The sequence below is a fragment of the Lycorma delicatula genome, chromosome 5 (assembly GCF_047948215.1).
Source record: "Lycorma delicatula isolate Av1 chromosome 5, ASM4794821v1, whole genome shotgun sequence".
Lineage (NCBI taxonomy): Eukaryota > Metazoa > Arthropoda > Insecta > Hemiptera > Fulgoridae > Lycorma > Lycorma delicatula.
In genome coordinates this window covers 167067415-167092403 of record NC_134459.1, presented here as the reverse complement: position 1 = coordinate 167092403, position 24989 = coordinate 167067415, and the positions used below count along the sequence as shown (strand labels likewise).

The 24989-nt window shown below is 27.2% G+C and overlaps 1 protein-coding gene across 1 annotated transcript in view; it reads left to right on the top strand.

The window, feature by feature from the left end:
* The window catches only part of LOC142324583 (very long chain fatty acid elongase AAEL008004-like), a 174855-nt gene extending 158343 nt beyond the window's left edge, over positions 1-16512 (top strand). The window contains exons 6-8 of the mRNA XM_075365429.1: positions 260-365; positions 5930-6066; positions 15772-16512. Coding sequence (XP_075221544.1) covers positions 260-365; positions 5930-6066; positions 15772-15930 — 402 coding nt within the window. The 3' untranslated portion in view covers positions 15931-16512. The remainder of the gene's footprint in view (positions 1-259; positions 366-5929; positions 6067-15771) is intronic.
* The last annotated feature ends 8477 nt before the right edge of the window (positions 16513-24989 follow it).

The window sequence follows — 24989 nt, the reverse complement described above, 5'->3', positions numbered from 1 at the left end:
TGCCGATAGAGAAAAATAAAATGAGTACGAAAATAAGTAATTCAAAGAAAACAAAAATTATAAGGTTATTCACGATTTTTTTTAAATCATAGTGAGAAACATTTATTTTTGTATAACTTTATGAATGTTTCAGTCTAAATATAAAAGTTTTTCATTAATCAACATCACCTGAGTTTTTTCAGTCTCATTCACTGTGCTTCTCGACACTATAATATAACATTATACAACAGAAAATGTATGATTTTTTTTTCTTTTACAGATATTTTTTGTTTTAAGAAAAAAACAATCCCACGTCTCATTTCTTCACGTTTATCATCACAGCATGATGTTAGTTTCAACGTGGGCTTATCTAAAATATATTAGAGGTAATTTTTTTTAATATATAAAATTACTATTTAATTATATAAAAATATATGTCAATAAAATACGATGTTTTTAAACTTTAAATTATAATTATAACATAATTTGATTATTTTTAAGCGATTCTATTTTTTATTATTTTAGCAATTACTTATAAAGTAACTTTTTACAAAAAATAAGAGTTTCTTGCCAAATCATTTATTTATAAAAGTAGAAACAGACTGTGATAATTCACAAAAATAGATAAAAAAGGGATCAATGAAACGACCCGAAAGCAAAGTTAACGTTGAGAAATATTCATTTCGTAGGCATTCAGGTGATAAATATCACATGTAGAAAAATATCAGATTTTCACTTTTAAATTCCCCCCCCCCTTTGAAATCAAGTTTAGCCATCAATAAATAATTATTAAGATTTGAATAATAATAGACAACGTCTATTAACAGAAAAAATATGAAATCTTCATTGCAGAAACGTCATTGAAAATGAGTAGCTGTTGTAGTATCCTTGTGGCAGCAAATGGCTATCCAATTTTTGATAAATATTGACGTGAATTAATATATTATATACGTAATACATATACATGTATCAGTAAGCTAATCTCTTGGAGATACACGTGATATTTAACTTAGGAAAAAATAATTTCAGTCCCAATATTGCAGGGACTGCCCAAATAGTAAACGTAAAAAAATTTTCTTTTATTTTTAGGGATTTATATTATAAGGGTAGGTAGTGTTCATAAAAAGATAATTGTATTTTTTTTTGTATATGAATTAAGAAATCATTGCGTCAACTTATGAAATGAAAACGATTTCTTAACCGATACAATTATGTTATAATATATATAATATATACTTAATTCTGGAAAACCCCAGTCATCACCAAATTATTGGTAAAAAAAATGTAAAAACTTTAAAACTTTTCTTTTAACTAACTGTATCCGAAAAAAATATAAGTTACCTCTTATTCCGTAATTTTTTATTAAAGTAAATTGAATACTATCAGATAATATTTCTCAGATTTTTTTTGTAATTTTCCAAAGGAATCTCTTTATATATTAAGTGGACAAAAGTTCCACTTAAAGTTAGAAAAATGGGATTTTAAAAGAGTTTTTCTGTTAAAGAGTTAGGGTACTGTATCATATTATCAGAAAAGTCTTCTTGACGAATTTACACTATTTATCAGATTTTGTTTTAATGATAATTTCATCTGTTTAATGTGTTTACCTATTATTTTTGTGTGTATATATAATAATTAATAAGGATTTAAAAAATAAATATTTTTTATCTTATAATATGCATATTTATTTTTTTGTATTTGTAATTTATCATGAATTATAATTCATATATGTAATGAATATTATGTTCTCTTCAGAATGAAGGATTATTAATTTATATATTGAGTAAGCCACCTAAGATATTCTAAATCTTTTAAATTACATTTATTTAAGTTCATTTCTAGGAAGAACAAAATAAATGAAATAAAAATAATGATAAGAAACTGTTAACGATCGTTTTATGAATGAAATAATAAACCTTCGTTTGGTTCACAGTGAAAAAAAATAAAATAAAGAAAAAAAACCATTACAACTATTTGTGTAAAGTAGATTTTTTTTTTTACTTAAACACATTATCAGTATTATTACATCGGCAGTAAGTAATAATATATTGTGAGGAAAATTGTTATTTAATAACGGATAACAACAAATGATCTATTGTATAGTTAATTTATTTCCGTTTGAAAAATTAACTTTAACAAAGTAAGATGAATATCTGTATTAATTTTCATCTGATATAGTATGGTATTATTTTAGATGAAATATTATTTTATTAGCAATTTCTATTTTAAAATTTTATCGGAATTGTTTTTTTTTATTCTTTGAAATTTAATGTATGTTTTTCTCGTTTTTTTTAACCAAATTTATATTTTGCTAAAAAATTATAATATAATTTTAATTATATTAATTATTATTTATAATTAAAATAATAATTTTGAATATTATTTATTTATTTATTATTTTAATTATAATTTAAATTTATATTTGGTATTTTATTTTTATGTTTAATTTTATTTAACATATTTTAAAAATCTATTAAAACCAAATATTTTGTTTGATTATTTACTTTATCTATAAAAAGCATAAAACCTATTCAAATGAAACATATATTCTTTTGATAAATAATTTTATCAAAGCGTAATTTCAAAAAAGCAAAACAAATCTTTTAAGGGTTTTTTTTTTTTGACTGATGAATTAATTTCATTAAAATTTTCTTATCATAGAAATTCTATAGAAACAACTAATTTCAATACAAAAATTTTCTTTTGAGTAGATTATAAACCTTTATAAATATAAAATTTAAAAGAAATTATTTAGAAATTTTGAAACACCCTTTGTTGTATTAATTTGGTAATTCGTCTACCAAAGTGAAATTTTCGCCAATTCTTGGTTCTGGGATATTGAGTAAGAAGAGTCACAGAAAATGTCAGTAATTCTGGGACAAAGGGCAATTATTATATTTGTACCGTTCAACGAATTAGAGTATCAGATATAATTATATTTGTACATAGATGAAAAAAGGAAAACATTTTTTTTAATAAAAACAAATATTTTGATTAGTGTTACAATAGAAAGTGTTTATTTTAATGTAAGTTTGTCAAATATTTCTATCATATTAATACATTTACTTTTGGCTAAATTTACTGATTAATCACTTAATCAGTAAGTGATTAAGTGATTAAAATCACTTGAATATGAATAAAAATGAATAAAAAATTGAACATGTTTTTATTTATTTTTATTTTACATGTTATCACTATTTGATATAAAAAGTAATGCTTTTTTATTATAGATTTGATACGCCTTTTATAAAAAAAAAAAATTGTAATGCACCATTTTAAATGGCATTAAAAGGCAAAGTTTTGATGTAAAAACATTGGATTATGATAAAAGGATTGTAGCAAAAGGATTCTTTAAACCGTTTTACTACTATTATATTTTTAAGTTTAAACTTCAATAAACACAAGTTCAAAAAAATTCATTTGATATCAGTTCATCTGAAATATTTAAATTAAAAAACAAATAATATTGGTACGTTTTCATAATTAACTTTTGCCAATTAAAAAATTGTTTATGTAATCAGAATAATAACAGTAGTTACAATGTAACTGCTCTTTATCCAAACATATTATATAAGTTTTGTACGTGTATATATATATATATATATATATATATATATATATATATATATATATATACTATATTTCTAAGTGCCAACAATAAGTAGCTTACTTAGTCGTTGTTTTATAAGTTGCTTATATAAAGAAACTTAAAGTTAGCTAAGTTACTAAAGAGGAAATTTAGTTTCTGTTTGTAACAAATAAAATAAACTTTATCAAACGTTTTAACAAAATAAATGAAACTAAGATTATATTAAATGCACTATAAAGTAAATATATATATAAAATACAAAATGCTGAAGGGTGAGGAACTTCCTGAGAAAATGAAACTATATTTTAAAAGAATATTGATAAATATCTTTATCAGAAATTTCTATAATACATAGTATTATGAACAGCAATCAACATTAAAAGAAAGAAGCTTCAAATTGAAGCAGCATCCCATGCCAATCTTACAGCATAAAATAAGGAGTGAAATGATTTTTCGTTGCCTTCTTCCCTAAGCTGATTAGACTATTGGTTATTATAATCCTTATCCCACTGTAATTCAAGTCATATTCATCCCTGCAAGTAATCAGTATGATGATACGGACTGTAAAAATGGCAACATTACTCTCACAGAAAGCAACTCTAATCGATGTCCTTATACCTCACATGATTTGCATCCCCACATTCATATGAAAGACTGAAGAAGAGAATGCACAAAGTTTGCTTTAAAAATGTGGTTTTATGCAGTGGAAAATTTTCTTGTTAGTTGTATTACTCTTGGAAAATGAAAATATATTAAAAAAAAGTTGTAAAAGTTACACATAAAAAGTATCTTGTTTTTTTTTTGGTATTTTTAATCAGTAATCTGATTACAACTCTTACTACTTTGTTAAAAGATAGTATTAAAAATTATTATATTAAACAAAGCACTTTAAATAAAGTATACAAAAAAAACTCTGTCGCTGTAAGTGCGTCAGAAAGGCGGATTTCCGGTTTTAGTCAACCTTTAAACCAAAATAAAGTTTTTTACCTCAAACTGTGGTTCCTATGTACGCTTGAAAAATCACTAGGGTTCTATTTTTACTAGGTTTACATCACCCCACCGAGTTTTCGTCAAACTTTTAAGATTTGCGTCCGGTAGAGCGTACGAAAAATCTTTTATTAATTTCCAAATTATTAAAAATTAAGTTTATAAAGAGCTTAGTCGGGCGAGCGGTTTAACCCCGACGTGTTCGTTCACCAAATAGTTGTGAGAATATAAAATATTTTTCAAATATTCATTGATGGAAAAATAATAGATTTTACACCATTATATTTCTGTTGCCATTGTGACAGAAATGTATAATGAATTAAAAAGATTACTTATTGTTTCTTTAATGAATATCTTTAATACCTAAACGTCCAATCGGACTATAACTTCAAACCTTTCCCGGGATATATCCTGAAAATTTGAAAGTAATTAATCGGTTGGTTCTCTTGCACAAATTTTCGCATATACTCGTATATATTTAAAAAATATATAATATGAAATATTTTTAAAATAATTCCCGTGATCCGTATTAATATTACTTTTTAAAAAAATTCAATTTTGGTTTTCAGAGAAGATAGAAAATCGTTTTCAGTAAAATATACGTTTTATCGGTGATATTATAATGAGATAATAATACTATTACGATTATGTAACGTAAAAATATCAATTAAAAAGTGATAAAAACAGGTCCCTGAAAGAAATACATTTCTATTAAAACTGGTACGAATTTTGAGTATTTAAAAGATTAGTGCTGGATTATAGTGATACAGAGAAAAATAGGTTAGTGTAGATAAGTGCAATATAATGTACTGTTAAATAACATGGATTGATGGTCTTGCCTGATATTATATAAAATATTTTCACGTAATTTTATATACCCATATTTTTTATAACTTTTTAATTATGAGACTGTTCAACTCCATAATAATTTTATTAAAACAACATTTCAGTGCCAGAATAAATGTAATATATTCACTGACAGCTAAAATAGAATATGTTTTTAAAACTACTGTTGTGTTAAAACCAACTGAACGAAATATTTGTTAAATTCTTGATTTGAATATAAAATGATGTTTTTAAATTTACTTTCAAAAACACTTGTAATTAGTGTAATATTTAATAAATTGAAATTAAAGTACCAGAAAAACAGTGCACTCCTATGTTTAATTTACCATAATCCCTAAATTTCCCTTCAAAAACAATGTAAATCACAATATTGACACAATATTAATAAGTTTTAATGAAAAACTTATTTACGGATTAAAATATATTTATAGATATATTATAAATATATTTAAAATTTTTGTTACGAAAACCATAGCATATGTTAAAAAACAAGTATTTGTTATAATGTATTGATTCATTTTTTTACAGGGGAGCAAGCAGGCTTGATTGGCCTAGTCAATTCATTTGTACATGTAGCAATGTATAGTTACTATTTCTTAGCGGCACTAGGACCAGCAGTTCAACCGTACCTATGGTGGAAAAAATACATAACAAAATTACAACTTGTAAGTAATGCGATATATATTGTACGACAATGATGTTTTTATAATCACTTACACGTTTACAGTTTAGATAAGTTAATTAAAAGTTATTTATAACTAAAATAAAAAAATTGAAGTAACAGAAATAATATAATTAAAATACGCTAAAAAATATCATACATATGAAATTCTGAATGTATTATGTATGCAGTTACTTAATTTTCGATTATCAGATTATATAAAATACAAACGAGCAAGGATTTAGCTGACATTTTCCAATAACTAAAAACTGATTAATAAAGTTAAGAGTTAATTATACCCCAAAAAAATACATGTAAAACTGAGAAATGATTGAAGAAGCTAAAAATAGGAATACAATTTCTTTTCCCTCTAATGTTAACTGTTATATAAAAAACTAAATTCATTATCATTTTATTTCAGTACATAAATAAAAAAAGTGCGGGTAACGGACAATAATTTTTGTAATAATAAAAATAATTTGGAAACTAAATCAACAAAAATTTAAAAAATGATTACGTCAATCGACGACGTTAGAACAAGAAAGTTGTATTGAATTGAATTAATTATTTCGTGTTAAGCGATAAACTTAGAAGTTTGATCAAAAGTTAAAATTTTACCTAATAAGTACTACAACCTCAGGTAATAAATTTTTATAACCACAGATTGGGAAAACAGTTCCGGACTGGTTCTCAGACTACATTAATACCTAAGACTTAGTAACTCAGAGGCTGGTACCTACAAAAAACTACTCACAAGGAAACGTTTAAGGATGTATTGTTCAATCTTTTCTAGTAGAAACGGTTTTGGATAATGATAAAGGGAAAACTATTCAAACAATGCCAGTAAACGAGTCAAACATACCTACCCCAACGAATTACGTCAGGCTCTCTTCTGGCAGTAAGCATCCATCCGTCCCTCAATCCCTTTATGATCTTCCCAAATCCAAAATCCCACAAATGATCTCTACAATCTGTTTATGATCTCTAAAACTATTATTATCCTCTAATCATAAAATTATTATAACATTTTTACCGTTAATTGGAGTAACTCATTATTTAATGTAATTAGCTTTAAAAAAAAATAATTAGTTCTAATTATTCAAATTTTAAAGGATTTCACCAAAATAAGGCTTTCTTATTGAAAAAGCTAGATTATCTTCATGCTTGGCTTACGGAGTTCTTCAAATAAAGTATTATGTAGAAAAGTCAATTCGATAACAATTACGCTAGAATGGTATTTAGAGGGCATTATTTTCTTAATGTAATGTTACATCTTCATTTAACCGGTGTCCATTAGAGGTAAAAATAATTGAACGAGGAAGATTTTGATCTATATAATATAATTTGAGTCATTTAATAACTGGAAAATATCCTTTTTAAATTATTCTATTTGCAAAATATCCGTAATTACATATTTAGATATTTAGCTGAAGAGAAAAACTTCGTTATTTATACCCTAAAAATTATAAAATTCTTTATTTTTTATTTTGGTTAAATGAAACTTTTCTTAATGTAAAGAAATCAGTACGTATACTTTTTAGGCGTGTCAATTGATTCGTTCATTTTTATTTTATTATAAAACATTTATATTTATATATATTTACATAGAGAGAGTATTCTCAGAATTTGATTATATTTTAATTATTTAGGCTATCACATTTTATCATCACATTTACCAGAATTTTAGTGTATCTGATTAACATTCGATAAACCTTTGTATATTTATAATTCTATTACTTTATATGGAAAAAGTAGTGTTAAGAATGATTTCATACAACAATCAAATTCGTACAAATTCATCTCCTCAAAAGTTAACTCGGATTATTATAACTGTCCTAAAACGGACTTATTAAAACCTGAAATTTTTTAAGAAATTTCAAAAAGCTTTTCCCCTAAAAATTTTAAAACCTATTTTTACTCCTTTTTTAAAATTAATATTTTAAATTTTAATTCTTTAAATTTAACCACCTATTCAAAAAGGTGAGATAGTCGGAGACTCTCTCACCGAGTTAAAGGGGGAGAGAGAGAGAGAGGTACAGTGGTTAGTTAAACTCGTTATGGCAAATCGGTTATTTATCAGCATATTTTCAAATTGGAAGTTGTGAGGTTCAAATTTTATCAAAAATTGGTTGCTTTTTACGAATTTTAATGCTGTACAGTGGGAGCTGGAGTTCAATTAACCACACATCTTAGGATTGGTCGGTTGGAGTCTGCACAAGGCTACATCCAATTTATATATATCATTCTCATATGTAGTCATCATACATATACTTCATAGTTAGGAGAAGTTTTCATCCTTATCTCACTGGTTCATGGGGGAAGATTGTTTATTGTTCACTAGTTGAAGAGATTGCAACATAAGCACAAGGTACATAAAAACAAAATGTATGTATAAATAATTAATGAAATTGAGAACCAAAAACGGAAAATCTTCAGGAAAATCCATGGTGTGGTCCACAGAGACGGAAATTAAATCAAACGACCCGCAAAGGAATTATATAAAAACACAGAATCTATCACCAACAATTTTAGGAAAGTCCACAATTTCTTGTGTAAGAAGTTATAAAACTTAAAAAAAAAAAATTTTCTTTTACCTAACATATTTTACTGTAATTATTTTCGGCTTTATTTGCAATTATCGCAATTTTTTATTATTTGTAAAACACCAACTGAATATAAACATTGAAAGGAAAAGTCTTTAAAGAACTATGACATATAAACCACCTAATAGAAAAAAGTTGAATTTCACTTCGTATTATAATTAGTTTTCTTATTGCAAAAATACTTGTTATTCGTTGCAATGAAACCTGTTTGGATAGAATAAACTTGGTTCAATTACATATAAAACGATCCCGTTTTTCATCTTTTTTATGGTGCAATCTTGTTAAAAATATTTTATAAAAATTTAACCTATAAATACATTTAAAAACACCGTTATCTGTTGTTTAATTGTTTAAAAAAACGTTTTCTTTAACTATTTTTCCGATAACTTTTTGTAGTATAATGACAATTTTAAATGCTATTTCAGTTCATAAAAACAGTTGTACTAATTTATTTGTACTGGAGTCTGTGGTTTAATATACTAGCTTGTGGTATACTAATATACGTTTATAATTTCAGTTAACAATAAAATGGGAAAAAAGGGTTGAAAGAAAAACATTTTCTATTAAAATTAGTTATCATGACCGTTTATTTTGTAAAGAATTTAATTACTTTACACAAGCAAAAAAGAGTAAACATTTTGACTTGTCTTGACCAGATTTTCCGTTGAGGAGAAATGTGGAAATTCTTTGAGTAATAATCTTAATATTTTTAAACGAACGTAAAATATACAGATTCTAGAAAATCACAGATAAGGGTATAAAATAATTCGTTCAAACTGTAATTGAATTATTAAGGTTAAAAAACGGAAATTTAAATAATAAAAATGGAAAAGTGTATTGTTCCATCTTACTTGTAATACATTGCAAACATACTGTATGATATATATATCGCAAAAATACGTAGTTGCATATCACAAGATAAACTCTAGGAAACTGTATTATTAAAAGAGTATGGTTCATAGTAATATGTAATTATTCTACGCAATTTTCTATGTAATTATAATTTTAAAAGATACTATTTAATTCAAATACATTTTTAATTTTTTTATTGCTTTTTATTAACAAGTAAAGAAACAAATAAATATTTTATTCTGATCGGTATATAAAAACATATTATGTACATCATCTCCCGGATTGAGTAGCTAATCTACTCCTTGGATAAGAACTGTTCCTTTAATCAATCAGGCAAATTTCTGGATGGATAAAAAGAAGCCACTATAAAATCTTCATCAGAATAGCATCATAAAATGCACAATTAATTATAAAAAAATCATATACACATATTGAAATTGTACATTAATTATTTCAAATAATATTAAAATAAGTTCATAAAATATAAAAAAATAATTCACAATTCAGGAGGAGTTAACGAAAATTATTTGAGAATACATTAAAGTGTAAAGAAAACAAAAGTAATGAAATGTAGTAGAAATAACAAAGATGTACCACTGAACGTGAAAATAGGAGGAGAAAAGATTATGGAGGTAGAAGAATTTTGTTATTTGGGAAGCAGAATTACTAAAGATGGACGAAGCAGGAGCGATATAAAATGCCGAATAGCACAAGCGAAACGAGCCTTCAGTAAGAAATATAATTTGTTTACATCAAAAATTAATTTAAATGTCAGGAAAAGATTTTTGAAAGTATATGTTTGGAGTGTCGCTTTATATGGAAGTGAAACTTGGACAATCGGAGTATCTGAGAAGAAAAGATTAGAAGCTTTTGAAATGCGGTGCTATAGGAGAATGTTAAAAATCAGATGGTGGAATAAAGTGACAAACGAAGAGGTATTGCGACAAATAGATGAAGAAAGAAGCATTTGGAAAAATATAGTTAAAAGAAGAGACAGACTTATAGGCCACATACTAAGGCATCCTGGAATAGTCGCTTTAATATTGGAAGGACAGGTAGAAGAAAAAAATTGTGTAGGCAGGCCACGTTTGGAATATGTAAAACAAATTGTTAGGGATGTAGGATGTAGAGGGTATACTGAAATGAAACGACTAACACTAGATAGGGAATCTTGGAGAGCTGCATCAAATCAGTCAAATGACTGAAGACAAAAAAAAAAAAAACATTGAAGTACCTGTTTAATAGAAATACAAAAATTCAGGGTTAAAAAAAAAATTCAATTGACGTTATTTAAAAGTTCATCTCTTTTATAAAAGAGTTGAGTAATAATTTTTATAAAAAAATAAAATGTTTAATTCTACATAGTATTATTCAACATATTACTAAGAATATCTTTCAAATGATTCGGTAATAAAATAAAGTTCAATAACTTTATTACATAAGGGGGAAACAATTAAAATTAAATTTAAAAACCTGGAAAATCCGTTAAGCCCATAGGCCAATTTTCTAATCCTCTACAAGCGAATATTTAATTTATATTCTAATTTTAATAATTTAAATACAATATAGCTGAAAAGAATGCTTATGTGTATGTTTAACATGTAAATTGAAAAAAATATATGAAGATAAGCTCATTGTTTTTTTTGTTTTACAAATCCTGTATTTACAATCGGTTAAGATAAAGGAACCACACATAAATAGCAATAAAAAAATTTCGTGAAGAGACGTTTTCAGCTTACATAAATAAATAAACATATATGTAAATAAAATATATAAAAAAAAAACAAAAATCTATAAACAAGCACTCTTGCATTAACTGAGATCACAAAGATTCAAGAAATCACATAGTCTAGTGAAGAAACGACCCAAAAAAAATTCCATAAAAATTATTAAACGACAGATAGAAATAAACAAAATAGTAGCATAACGAGTACTCAGAAAGAAACAGAAGAGCGCTAGGCTCCTAAGGTATATTAAAATCATTCACATGTCTGATACGCTTCTTTTTTTTTTAACTTCTGGATCCACAGTTAAGTATTGCTTCAGAGGATGAGATGAATGATTTGTAGTTTGTGTGAAAATGCCATGCCTGATTGGGATTCAAACCCGGGACCTCCGGGTGAAAGGCCAAGACGCTACCACTCGCACCACGGAGACCAGCAAATGTCTGATACCGAATCAGTTCAAGTGTCTCAGATATCCCAAGTCTAGCAAGTGTTGGGATTTCTTCTTTTTTCTCTCAGCTCCCCTGGGCCGGACCGACTTGTTGGTATTACGCCGCCCAGGGGAGTGTCTTTAAACTCAAATAGACCTCCCCACCTACCGGCTATATACCGGCAAGGCAGGTCGGCCTACCGGTTAGCTCTTTTTGAGAGTTCTTTATCAATATTGCCCACTTGGGGACCCAAAAGGGCAATACTTCTACACCACATTATTACACCACGCCAGACCCAGTTCGCCGCGACGCGGTACCGGGTCCCTTCAGTATTCAGTGTGCTGTTGCCTGACTGTTACCTGTGGAGTCCTTGGTGGCTCATCAGTGCCAACACACCGCAGCATGCTGGACCTCACCAGCAAGGCTGTCCACCCAGTCCTAATCTAGCCAACACCTTGTCTTCTCTCATCGGAGTATTTCCGTAGAACAACTTGTCTAACAAAACTAGCAAAATTATTCCAGTTTGACTCGCTTCTTAGCATGTAGTCTTTTGTTGTCTCTGTAGTTATACCTGTGAGTGCCTTACTATGTCTAAGTGTGTCCCACCTATTGCACTCAAAAAAGGTGTGCTCAGCATCATCTATCTCGTTGCAGTAGTTGCAAATTGGCTCTTCTCTCTTGCCTATTTTGTGCAGGTAGTTATTGAAGGAACCATGTCCTGTAAAAAACTGCGATAGGTGATGATCAACCTCACCAAATCTTCTCGACAACCACGGCTTGATGTTGGGTATGAGGGTTCTCGTCCATCGACCCACAGCTTCCTGCGACCATCTTTCCTGCCAGATATTATAAACGGCATCCCTGACCTCTTGTTCTGGCTTGCCTTGTGATTAGGTTACCCTCTTTTTTGCGATTAGGTCACCCTCCTTTTTGCGATTAGGTCAATAGGAGGTGTACCCGATAACACTCACAGGCCGGCATAGGACACTGTCCTGTATGCGGACACAACACCTAGGAGCACACACCTGTGCGTCCTCGCCAGTCTCTCTTTGTTGCGCCTGATGGCGATAGAGCGCCACCAGGCCGGAACGGCATACATAAGCTAAGACACGACGGTGGCCGCCAGTAAACGGCGCTTTGAGGCCCGAGGGACATTCTGCGATGACATAATGATGTTTAGACTTTTTATCATCCTTTCTGCCTTGTTGCATACACTGACTATGTGCTCGGTGTATCTACCGTTTTTCTGGAGGATTACTGCTAAGTACTTGATGTTATTCGCTTCTTCTATAGCATGACCGTTGATGGAAATATTGAACGGTTCTAGCACTCTTCTACCCGTAAAGGCAATACACCGGCATTTTTCAGTAGACAGTTGCAGATCCCTGGACCTCAACCACTCCTGTATAGTGTCGATGGCCGCATACACCCTCTCAGTGTTGGGATTTCTGTCGCCGGACATCTTCACTGTTGCCTAGGAGATAATCTGCTAGAAAGTTCATGTTACTATCTGTAACTTAAACCGACCCGTTTGATCTCGTCACAAACATAAGGCTATCCAAGATAGCCGTGAATTTCCTCATTCCGGGCGAGCGAACCACGGCGCCTGTGCAATAGATCTCGCAAGCTTGTTCTGTAAACGTTGTATAATCTCAACCTTACTTTTACACATCGTGCCCCATAGCTGTCCAACCCGGTTTTAGATTCGCTGTGTATATCAAACGTTTATTGAATAACGAAAGGTGCGGGTTCCTATCCAGTAGCCGATAAAGCCTTGGTATTAAATTGCTTCCTTTTTATCTTTCACGTGGTACTTCCATGTTGAACGACGATGAAGGTGGAACCCAGATAAGTTCATTTGAGTACTGGAAACTGTTTTTTTAATAAATCACTTGACCACCTTCTCCTTAAGTGTTCTATTAGTAGCCTTGATCTAAATTTTTTAAGTACATTTGGATTTTGATGTTAAATATTTTGAATAAAAGCGACATGAAAATTTTTCTGCTGTAGGTATGTAGAGATATTTGTAAAGTGATTTATCTGGTACATATTAAGGTGCATTTATGATTGTTCCGAGTAATTTAGACTTAAATTACAGTAACTTTTTAAGTCTATTAAAATGGCAACATTTTTTAAAACCATAAAAACGATACAGAATAATATTTGAAGTCTTTTGTAAAACGTCAGTTTATTAAAATTGACAATTTTATTAAATTGAAATTTTGTAGAAAAACCGAAAGAAATTTTAATCTGGTTTTAAGTGAAGCCGCATTTCTTAATCGTTTAAAGAAATGGATAGACAATTGTTTATTTTATGTAAGGAAGTTATTACGTAAAAAAAAAAAAATATATACGTTATTGTTTTACAAGGATACCGGGAAGGACGGTGTGATGTTTTATATTAAATGAAACATCATTTTCATTTTCTTATGATAATGTAAATAAAATTATAAGCCAAATATTCTAAAAACCTTAATAACAGTATCAGAACATACATAATACTATAGAGGTGATAGAATGCAGCCTTGTGGAACGCCTCCGTTAATTACCTTACAGTTTGAATTGATTGAACACTGAATGAGCACATACAGTATTCTGAAAACAATATTTTACCTAATTATTGTTTTACTAATATTTTCATAATTGACCTATAATTTTACCATTCGTACCACGTATATATGCCTTAATTTGCAAAGACCACCTTTATTTACGGTCTTAACGAAGATACCTTTATTGGTAAGAAGGCTACGTATTTTTTAGGTACGTCTTTTATTTAAATCATTTGTAACCAAATTGACGATTCAACTCAGTTGCTATGTGTTGGAAATTTTTAATTTAAAACCAGATTAATGTCTCAGAATACGGAATACAGAATACATCCTTCAACTATGTTTTGTAAGACTCTTCAAATATTTGGACACAATTGATAGAAGGCTATATAGAACCATAAGAAGTTGGAGTGTGTGATAACTTCTCCAATATTTTATAACATTAAAATTATTAAATAACTTTCATCATGATGTGCAATGGTATCTTATTTAATACTTCATCCGTAATTAAGTCAAATCCTAACGTTCTTTTAAGTTGGAGTTTTTATATGACTTGCTCTACTCTTTTTAAAACAATTAATAAAAATAAAAACCCAGAGCAAATAAAACTAGTTATATGAAGTTATTTTCAAGTACTGCTCCTAGATTGTATAACATACTTCCTAATTATATAAAGACCAGTAGGAACCTAAACACTTTCTTAAAGCTACTAAGACGATGGCTAATTAATATTGACGACGCTGAAAGTATGTTCCATGTAATTACATGATTTATGATTACATATATAATTAATTATAATGCTTTATACTACTGGTCTTAACATAGTAATAGATTTTTTACATATATTAACTTAACGAGTAGCACTGGATGAAAGGTTTATTAGTAAACATAAATATTTGACGACGATTGATCTTCTCTATACTAAATTGCAAAAAAGATAAGTTTCCGCCAGAGTAAATCATGAATTGAACCAAAACTAATCCTCCTATATAATATAAAACTGTTTACTTTTCCCCTTACTCTAACTAAAAAGATTAATAGGAAAGGGATGGTGCCACAAAACGGGCAAGACCCTTTGGACACCTAATCTTTCATCTTTTACAAATAATATAAATTAAGTATAATTAAGTTAAGTTAAGTAATAAATATTAAATTGTATTATAAAACAATGTTAAATTAAGTATGATTAAGTTAAGTAATATTATAATTAGTATTAGGATTACTCCATTAATTATTAATTTTGTAAAAGTGAAAGAAATAAAGAAATAAGAAATAAAAAAATAAAAAAAACAATGTTTTTTTATCCAGCCTCCGTGGCTGAATAGGTAGCGTTTCGATATTTCACGCTGAGATCCTGGTCAAACATGCTCGCTCTTTCATAAAAAAAATTCATCATTGAAGAAAAGGTTTTCGGTGAAATAAAATTATTTAGTTTATTTATTTATTCAACGGCATTACGAATAAAATAAATAATATATTGTTTTTATTTTTAAATTTATAAAAAGAAATTATATATGTATACATTTAATCTTTTTTTATGTATGTTACAGGCACAATTTATTTTCATCATTGGAATAATGGTACTATTATTAGTTATGAATTGTGAGATACCAAGGAAGCTGACTTACTATGTAATAGCTAACGCGTTTATTTTTTTATATTTATTTACACAATTTTATTTAAAATCATACAAAGCTAAAACAAAATAGTATCTAATATATGCAATTAAAAAGATTTTATCTTTTTAAAAATTCAAAAAGTTAGTCACATCCATTGGTGAATTGTACTGGTAGATAAAAAAGTAGTTAGATAATAACAGTCAATATTGGAGGAGATTTTTTAATAGATGTGCAATGTAGTTTTCCTATAAGCCACTGATATTTAAACAAGAAAGACGACAAACTATATGATGTGGTGGTGTGCAACGTTACTAGATTGTAAGATATAGTTGTAGAATGACTCAGAATTATATGAATTTCCTAAAAACATGAAATTTATTTCGTTAAATCACTAAATAACCTTTTTAAAAGTTACTTATCTGTAATTATATTAGTATATAATTATCTAAGTGAGGTCTGGAATAGTTTTAAGTAGTTTTTAACTACTGGTTTTCTACACGTAATTGGTTAAAGTAGTGTACGAACTACAAACATTGACTTGGCTTTAATACTAATGCCTATTTACGATAAATATTTCAGTTCGTACACTATTATAACCGGTTTCTGCAGAAATCCGATAATGATTTATGCTAGCTGATTTATGTATAATAAATAATATGCTACTGGAAAGAAAGTACGTAAAGCTACACTAGGTCAAGTAACTAACCATTGTGAATAGCTATGCATTCATACTTGTCTACACAAAACACACACACATTTAAAATACATATATCGATAACCCAATAGTCAAGACGTTTTCAAACGTAACCATGTTTGATAGTCATGGTTACGTTACTCTCGAAAGAAATCGAACTTAAACCGTTAAATGTGACGGAAAATTAATGATGTTAAAGAGTATTTTAAGATAAAGTAAATGTTTTTAAATTTTCGGCAATCATTATATATAATATAAATTTAAATAAATGCTTAAATATCTTCAGTCATCAACAGTAGGTTTATGTTTTATTTAAACAAATTAAATAGCAACGCTTAGATTATTTTCTTAACAACAATAAATTGATTTTTCTTTAAGGACAATATAATGTGTAGATAAAAATTGATCACCTGGGAATTCGAATAATTATTTCAGTAAAATCGTGCTTGGCAGAAGTTCTGTTCCAACAGTCTAATTTTTTCTTTTTTGTTTTTTTGGAGCGCTCACCATTACTAAGATATATTTTCAAAATTTTAATCAATAATTAACCGTTATTAATCATTTAATAAAGAAAAGATTGATTTTTATTTAATAAATTTATAAAATACTTTCCACAATAAAATAGAAGAAAATGAGTCATACAAACCTATTAAATTCTTTTCTTATAAATAAATAAAAATTAACTTCACCAAAATTAATAAAACCAATTTTAATCAATCGAATTTAAATTAAAAATATATTTATATATTTAGCTAACGGATAAATAAAATACAAATATGTTATCCCTGTTAATGTCTCAATTTTTCAAAAAGATTGCAACATTTTTTAATATACTTACGAGTACGTCCAGGTAAAAATATTAAAAAAATATTTATTTGCAAAACATATAAAAATCAGAGAATTTACAATACTGAGTACAAATTGTTTTCCTATCTTTGCCATAAATTGATAACAGTTTATAAAATTAATTCTTTCCTAAAAAATAATACAACATACAGAATACATAAGTAAGTTATGTAGCCTACTATACATTCCTTTGAAACTTTTTGGAGGGATTTTTTAATTTATCCGTGCCGTTAATAATGCAAACTATATAAATAAAAATAAATAGGTATATAAATGTTGTTTAACATTTTTATCATAATCAGATTTTATAATAATAATAATAATAATAATTTCGATAGCCTCCACCACGTCCTCTTAGCCATTTGCAATCTATAACTTAAAAAAATTTCTAGTGTTGAAATGACCTAATCAAGGGGGAAATGATACAGGACATTTTAAAACCTAATGTGCTGCTAAAATAAATTAAGATAAAAATAAAATAATAATACAAAATACATACTAGAAAATATAATAATAATATTAATCATAATGCAGATAAAGGCCCAGAGCTAAGGTCCAGTCAAATTATCAAAAAAAGCCATAAAAATAAGAAAAAACTTTACTAAGAGTTACCTAATCACTTATGTGGTGGCTTCATACCATCAGCATCAACATCCGTAGAATCAAAAAGACAAACAATTTTTTCTAAGCCCCTTGCAAAAGTAACCAATGAAGCTGGCTGCTGCATCCAAACAAAAAAACGATTCTTTCTGGAATTAACATAATGCACTTATTACTGTAATAATAACACCGATAAAAGTAATATCAAATCTTTTATTCAATATTCAACATTTAATTAAATTTAAATAAGGTTAAGTACCCGTTATACGGATTGGTTTACTTGTTAACTGCTTAGTTAATCATTTAATTATACTGCTGAAATGAGAAATTTTGTATTTGACCACGAGAAAAAATTATTTAAAAAAAAATTAAATTACATTAGTGATAAAATTTTCATGCATTATTTTATCATATTTGAAATTTAGTTTTTATAGAAACGATATAATCTACAAATTAAGTTTAAATTATGCTCTTCTTCAATTAATATTTGTTAAAATTATCACATTAAGTTAATAATGGCTAAATTCCGTACGGTTTTACTCCATATCTCAAGTTTTAAATTCCTGTTATGATGGATTTATTATTTTTTTTTGTACCTCTAATTATACGTACAATCGGTTTTGTACATTAGAAACCATAAGTAAATCTCACAACAACAAACACGTTATAAAGTTTTTATTCTAGATATATTCTAGATATCAACAGTAAATCAAATGTACCACACGCATCGATAAAATTATTAAGATTATTAAAATTAATAACCCAGTAATAAACTAGAAATCGTGATAATGTTCAGTACCACGAGTAAAATCACATCATAAAAAGAATAATAATAATACAGGAACACATAAGATTAGAAATGTAAATGATCATAAACATAAATACTTTCATGACGCACAACTTAAGATTAGAGGCCTCATTCTGAGTATCACAATTAGGTTCCTGGGTCTAATACACGAACCCGCTTTAATCGCTTTCATCTTCCCATTGTATAAGAGGTTAACGGCTACATACTGTACGATAAGTCTTATCGTTAAGTCTTAGTTTTGTACTAAGGTGTAAGTCTTATTTATACGGCGCGGAACCTATGTAATGCATCTCAAAAATTCATTCTTGAAACGCTGAATAATTTCTATATTGCTGGTGCTTGCTTTACCCCAGAGTTGGATTCCGTATGTCCAGGTCAGTTTTAAATTTATTTAATGAAATTAACGAATTAACAAAAGCTTTACATCCTTTACGAGCTTTCTTTTCAGTAACTACCATCTTAAAAAATAATTACATAACTTCAGACATACTGGAGGTATTATTGTGATATTTAAGAACATTATATTTGTAATAAATTAATAATTATGTTAATATAATAAATGAATTTGTACATTACATATTTTAAATAATTATATTTATTTACTTTAGAATTATGATTTTTTTTTGTAATTTGATTTAATTACTATTAATTATTAATATGAGTACTCTAATTAGGTTTATTTTATAATTAATTATTTTACATGTTTCATTTAATTTCACTGAAAAAGTCAGAAAAGTAATTAAAATAAGATTCTAAAGTTAACAAGTAATTAATTATTATTCGTATTAGTAGAAAATATCTTTAAATCATCAATCCAATATCTGGGAATATGTATATTAAATATCTGTTTATTTGTCTAAATCTTTCATTATATTTTTTAAATAGTCAACTATTTTATGTACTGATTCTTTCATAACCAAAGAAACACGTATGTTTTACCGCTTAGACTGACACAAAATAGGAATATTTTTATTTTTAATCAGATAGTTATTTAATTACAGATGTAAAAATAACTGTAAGAAACTTATAGACCAGTTAGGGACCGATTTATCCAAATAATTAAGAAGTTCAATGAGTTCACACATCTATACGGACCGCTCTGTCTCGGCCGATGGGTGTGGCTGTACAATAATTCGCCTTAATAACGAGATAATATATTTATTAATTAATAAATAAATTAGTACCTATTCATCTTTTACGAGGTCTACGCAATTTACTCTGCCTTGAAAGTTATTGAGGCCCTCAGTGACGACAGCTTGCTGATAATAACTGACTCTAGGAGTGTGCTTGAGAACTTAACTGCAGACGATCTGAATCCATCGCCCAAATAATTTATAATACCTCCTCAAGAATAAATAAGACTGTGCTATTGGTGTGGGTCACTGGCCATTGCGACATCCTCGAGAACGAACGGGCTGATAAGAGAGCGGCAATAAATGGCCTCCGAGTAGAATTAACATGTGAGAGAGGCTTCACGAAGGCAATCCGTATTAAATTACGTACTTACATGGCCGTAGGGAGAACGTTTTTGAGAAACCTTTTATACCAAACAACAGTAAAGACAAAGTCACCCAACTCGACTGAGAATTGGACACATAAACCTAACCCATCCATCTATTTGGCTCTCCTCAGCAGAAATGTGAGGCGTGCAATGTAAAATGGTTCGTAAACCGCTTACTTCTATATTTCCAAAGCTCAGGATTATTCACCGTCAATTAAATCGGTTCAGATGTGAAGTCTGCTCAACCGGAAGGAATACATCGAAAGACTGTTCCGGTTTTTCTGAGATGTTGGGATGTAGAACTCAATTTAGTGGTTTTACTTAACTGAATCCCTCACAGAATATTATACGTGCAGTGAAAATAATCTAGTGGTCATGTTTCTGTTTCGATATTTGTTGTACAGTGTTTGGTGTTTATTGCCTAATTACTTATGAACACTTAGTTTTATTAAAGTCGCTAATGACATTTATCACTGATGCGATTATAAACAAACAATGAAAAAAAAAATTAAGAAAAATATAAACTATAAAATAAATATATGTTTTTAAATTCATTAGTAATTAAAAATTGTGTATTGGCTAGACTGCACCTTCAAAGTAAAAATAATTTACATTAACGTAGTAAAAACTACTCCAGTAAATAATTATTTTTTTTCATACTATCTACCTAGAAATAAAATCTACTTAGAAAAAGAAGGGTAGAAACCCATTACAAAAGTTAGAAGTTACAGTTAAATATACCTTAAATAAAATTATTTAAAAATTTATATAAGTTTAGCAGCAGAAACAAAAATTAAATTAATTTGAATTTATATTATTATATTATAATTTAATTAATAGTTCTCGGAACAACATATCTTTCGGATATTTTTTATCGAATAAATTACGTTAAAATAATATTTTCCTTTTATAATACAAGTAACAACATTAAATTATATATTTTATAAAAATTTCATTTAATTTTGTTTTAAAGTTCAGGACTATTTTTTTCTCCCAGAGATTTCATAATTACATAAATTTTAAATAAAAATAATAATATTTTCTAATTACCAAAATAAATAGTTAACAATTTCATCCCAGCAGCAGATATATAAATTTGTTAAACAAATTTTTCCACGTACTGCTCTTTTTTGTATGTTTGAATTTACGAAAAAAAAGTAAATGGAAAAAAAGGTTTAATTATCTTAATGTTTATATTTAATACTAACATGACATTTTTTACTACAGTTAAGGTAGAAGAACGTAGATTAATACGTGGAAAATTCTAGAAAAATCTTACAAACATTAAGGAAATTTTTAAATGATTAATTTATCGTAATAATTTAAGTAATTTATAGTAATAATAACATTTTTAATGATTTAAGGTGAATTTTTCATCTAAAATCATTAAAATTTTATTATTACTGGATTGTTCTTAAAAACATTAACAATCCCATTTATTATGGTATCCAAATATATATAAGATAATTTTTATTTAAAAAACATAAATTACACTATCTTTCCCTGATAAACGGGTTTGTTAAAATTGTGTAGAATAATTTAATCATAATTAATAATTAAAATACAACAATATATATAAAATATTTATTATATAATAATTAAATCCTTAAATTCCAACAAGAACAACAACAAATTCAGTTAAAGTTAAAATAAATATTTGTAAGCATTATTTGACGAAACTGCATTGAACAATTAGGAGTTGAAAACAAACGTGATCTATAACCGGACGTTACTTCCTATAGGTAGTATTACTTTTTTATACTTTTCATTGTTTACATTTTTTATTTTATGAGCATAACTTTTAATTTATAAAAACAGCACATATGTTATAATTTCAAACTTAAAATCTTTGTTATAAACACGAATATTTACATTATATTATAACGGTATTTTAAGACGTTAAAAAATCTATCAAGTGAATGGTAAACAAATAATAAAAACTAGAATAAATTGAGCGCCACAATTGGTCACCTAACTGTTATTTATTTCTCTAAATTATATTTGTTCTCCTTTTATAAATTATATTTACATTTTTGATATTGTAAAAGTTCTAATGGGCTAATACTTTTAGAAAATTTTTATTTTAAATTATCATCATGTAATCCAGTTTAGTACAAATAATCTATTTACGCATTTTAAAAACATATTTTTCAAGGTATTTTTAAACATTTAATAATAAGTTTTTTGTTTTTTTTTAAGGTAAGATGACTTAAGACTAGTTTCTAATTTTTTTTTGAATAGAATTTTGATAAATAAACATAATAAATTGAATCCTGAATTTTTTATAGATATTTATTCAAGAAGATTTAAATTTACAAATATAAAAATTTTGAAAATATACTTGAAAAAAAATGATGTGTTTAAGGCCTCAAAAATTTAATAATGCCAATGTGAAAACTATTAGGCGATCCTTTCGAATATATATATATATATATATATTAATGATTTTAATATTATGAATGATATTACCAAGACGAATAGGAAACAAAGCAAAAATGAATATTATATACAAATATATATTAGTGGATAAAGTTATTTCTTTTTATTCGTATATCATTAGATCTAAATGTGTGCACTAATAATTACGTAACAATTATTCTGTTGAGTCTAGGTGTGGTTGATTTTATAAATCAATATTTTCTTTAATATTTTCATAACTTAAGAATGAAATAACGGGCTTGTAAATATTCTTACAAGCCTGTAAGAAATTTCAGGTGTATTTTTCTACCCCAAAGGATTCGTAATTACACAAATTCATGTAAAATAAAAATATTTTTTAACTATTTTATGATACGTTTAACTATTGTAATATAAGTTAAGATAAGTAGTTGTAATTTTTTCAACAGAATTATGATAAAAAACAATAAAAGGCTGTCACGAAATTTTCTATTATTTATTAATTGTATTATCTATCATTTTTTATCGTAGTTCCATATAAATAATATTACGTACAAAATTATATATAATGTCCAGAGTGCACGAAATTAGCTATGTGCGTATGGAAGTATACTTTGAAATATATATTTGATAAATACATAAATTTACTTACATACACAATAACTGAATTATTCTTCAATAATATTTTTCAGTGTTACAACGATGATACACTAAACGTACACACTGAAAAATGGTGATAATAGTTATTTGCTTAATTACACGTACACCGAACAACAATTATAAGTATATTTAACGAAAGACAAAACACAACCAAGCACAGAGCCACACACAACTGAACGTTTCTGTCTCGCTCGGAAAAATTCGGTTCCTCCGATTTTAACCGAATGAGCGCATCACAAGATAGCCTTACAGTAGCTCGCTACGCAGCAAACTCTCCCGCGCTCGGCTATATTCGGTTCACCGAAGTTACACGAATGAGTGTTTCACCTCAGACCCTGACGGATCACTTTGTCAGTGCACGACGAGCACTGACAAGCTCGTCGTAAAGTGCCCGATGAACCTAAAGACGTTTTCACTTAAAAAAATATTTGTGGACTTTTTTTTTAATTGTAAAATTGTGTTAATTTAACAAAAATACGCAGACAGAAACAAAAAAAAAATTAAGTAAACAAGGAATTTATTAATAAATAACCTGAGTTAAGAGTTAATCAGTTATTAATTATAAAATCATAAATACAATCCTCCGCAAAATTATTTAGAAATAAATTTAAAATTTAAAATATTTAAATAAATATATACTTGATGTATTTTGAAACTTCACAACAATCATCATATTATAAGTTCTTTTTTTTACGATTTTATTTCCGTGACGATTACTGTTTTTGAATCTTTTTATAAATAACTATGTAAAACAATGAATTTGAATAGTATGCCGTAGAATTATTAAAATATCAAAGACAATAAATTGTAATTAACTGATTCACATATAAATGTTAAACAATGTAATAAATAAATTATTTATATTTAATATATTTTAAGTTAATATATTTGAATACTGTTAATTTTTTTTTATAATTTAATTATTAAGTTGAAAAATTAATTATATTACCGTAAACAATAGATAATATATTAAAAAAAAAAAATTAATTAAAGTTAGAATAATGTCTTTTTTAACTATGATAATATAAAATACAGTGATTGTATATGTTTATTAATATGAAATTTTGTTATATTTATGTGAGCCTAATATTAAAACAATGTACAACATTTAAATATTATTAGTACTTTTTATCGAGTGTAGTATTATGTAATTTAATTAGTTATTCCTATTTATTTGTCAATATTATTATTAATATTTGTTGAAATGGTGAAATATTTTATAAATAATACTTATTTTATGTAACAATTTTGTATGATAGTAGTACTGTGTACAAGTTATTTTAATTAATTAAATAAATGGCGTATATATTATATTGCAGAGCATATATGTATGATTCTTTTTTTGTATTTTTATGAAAAAACAATTAAGTACGTTATTAAAACGGCTCCTCTTTGGTCTGTTCTCATAATCGCAAGATGAGGTATATTCTTAATTAATATTCATAGAGTTTGTCTGAATAAACTAAAATGAATTTTGAAAAAATTGAGAATAATGATGCACATTATTTTCATAATATAAATGTAAAATTAAAAAAAGGATAACTAAATTCAATCTATGATGAAAACATATTTATAAAAATGAAATCATGTAAGCAGTTCCAGTTCAAATTATAGGGCGATTTATTTTTCCTTTGACTTATTTT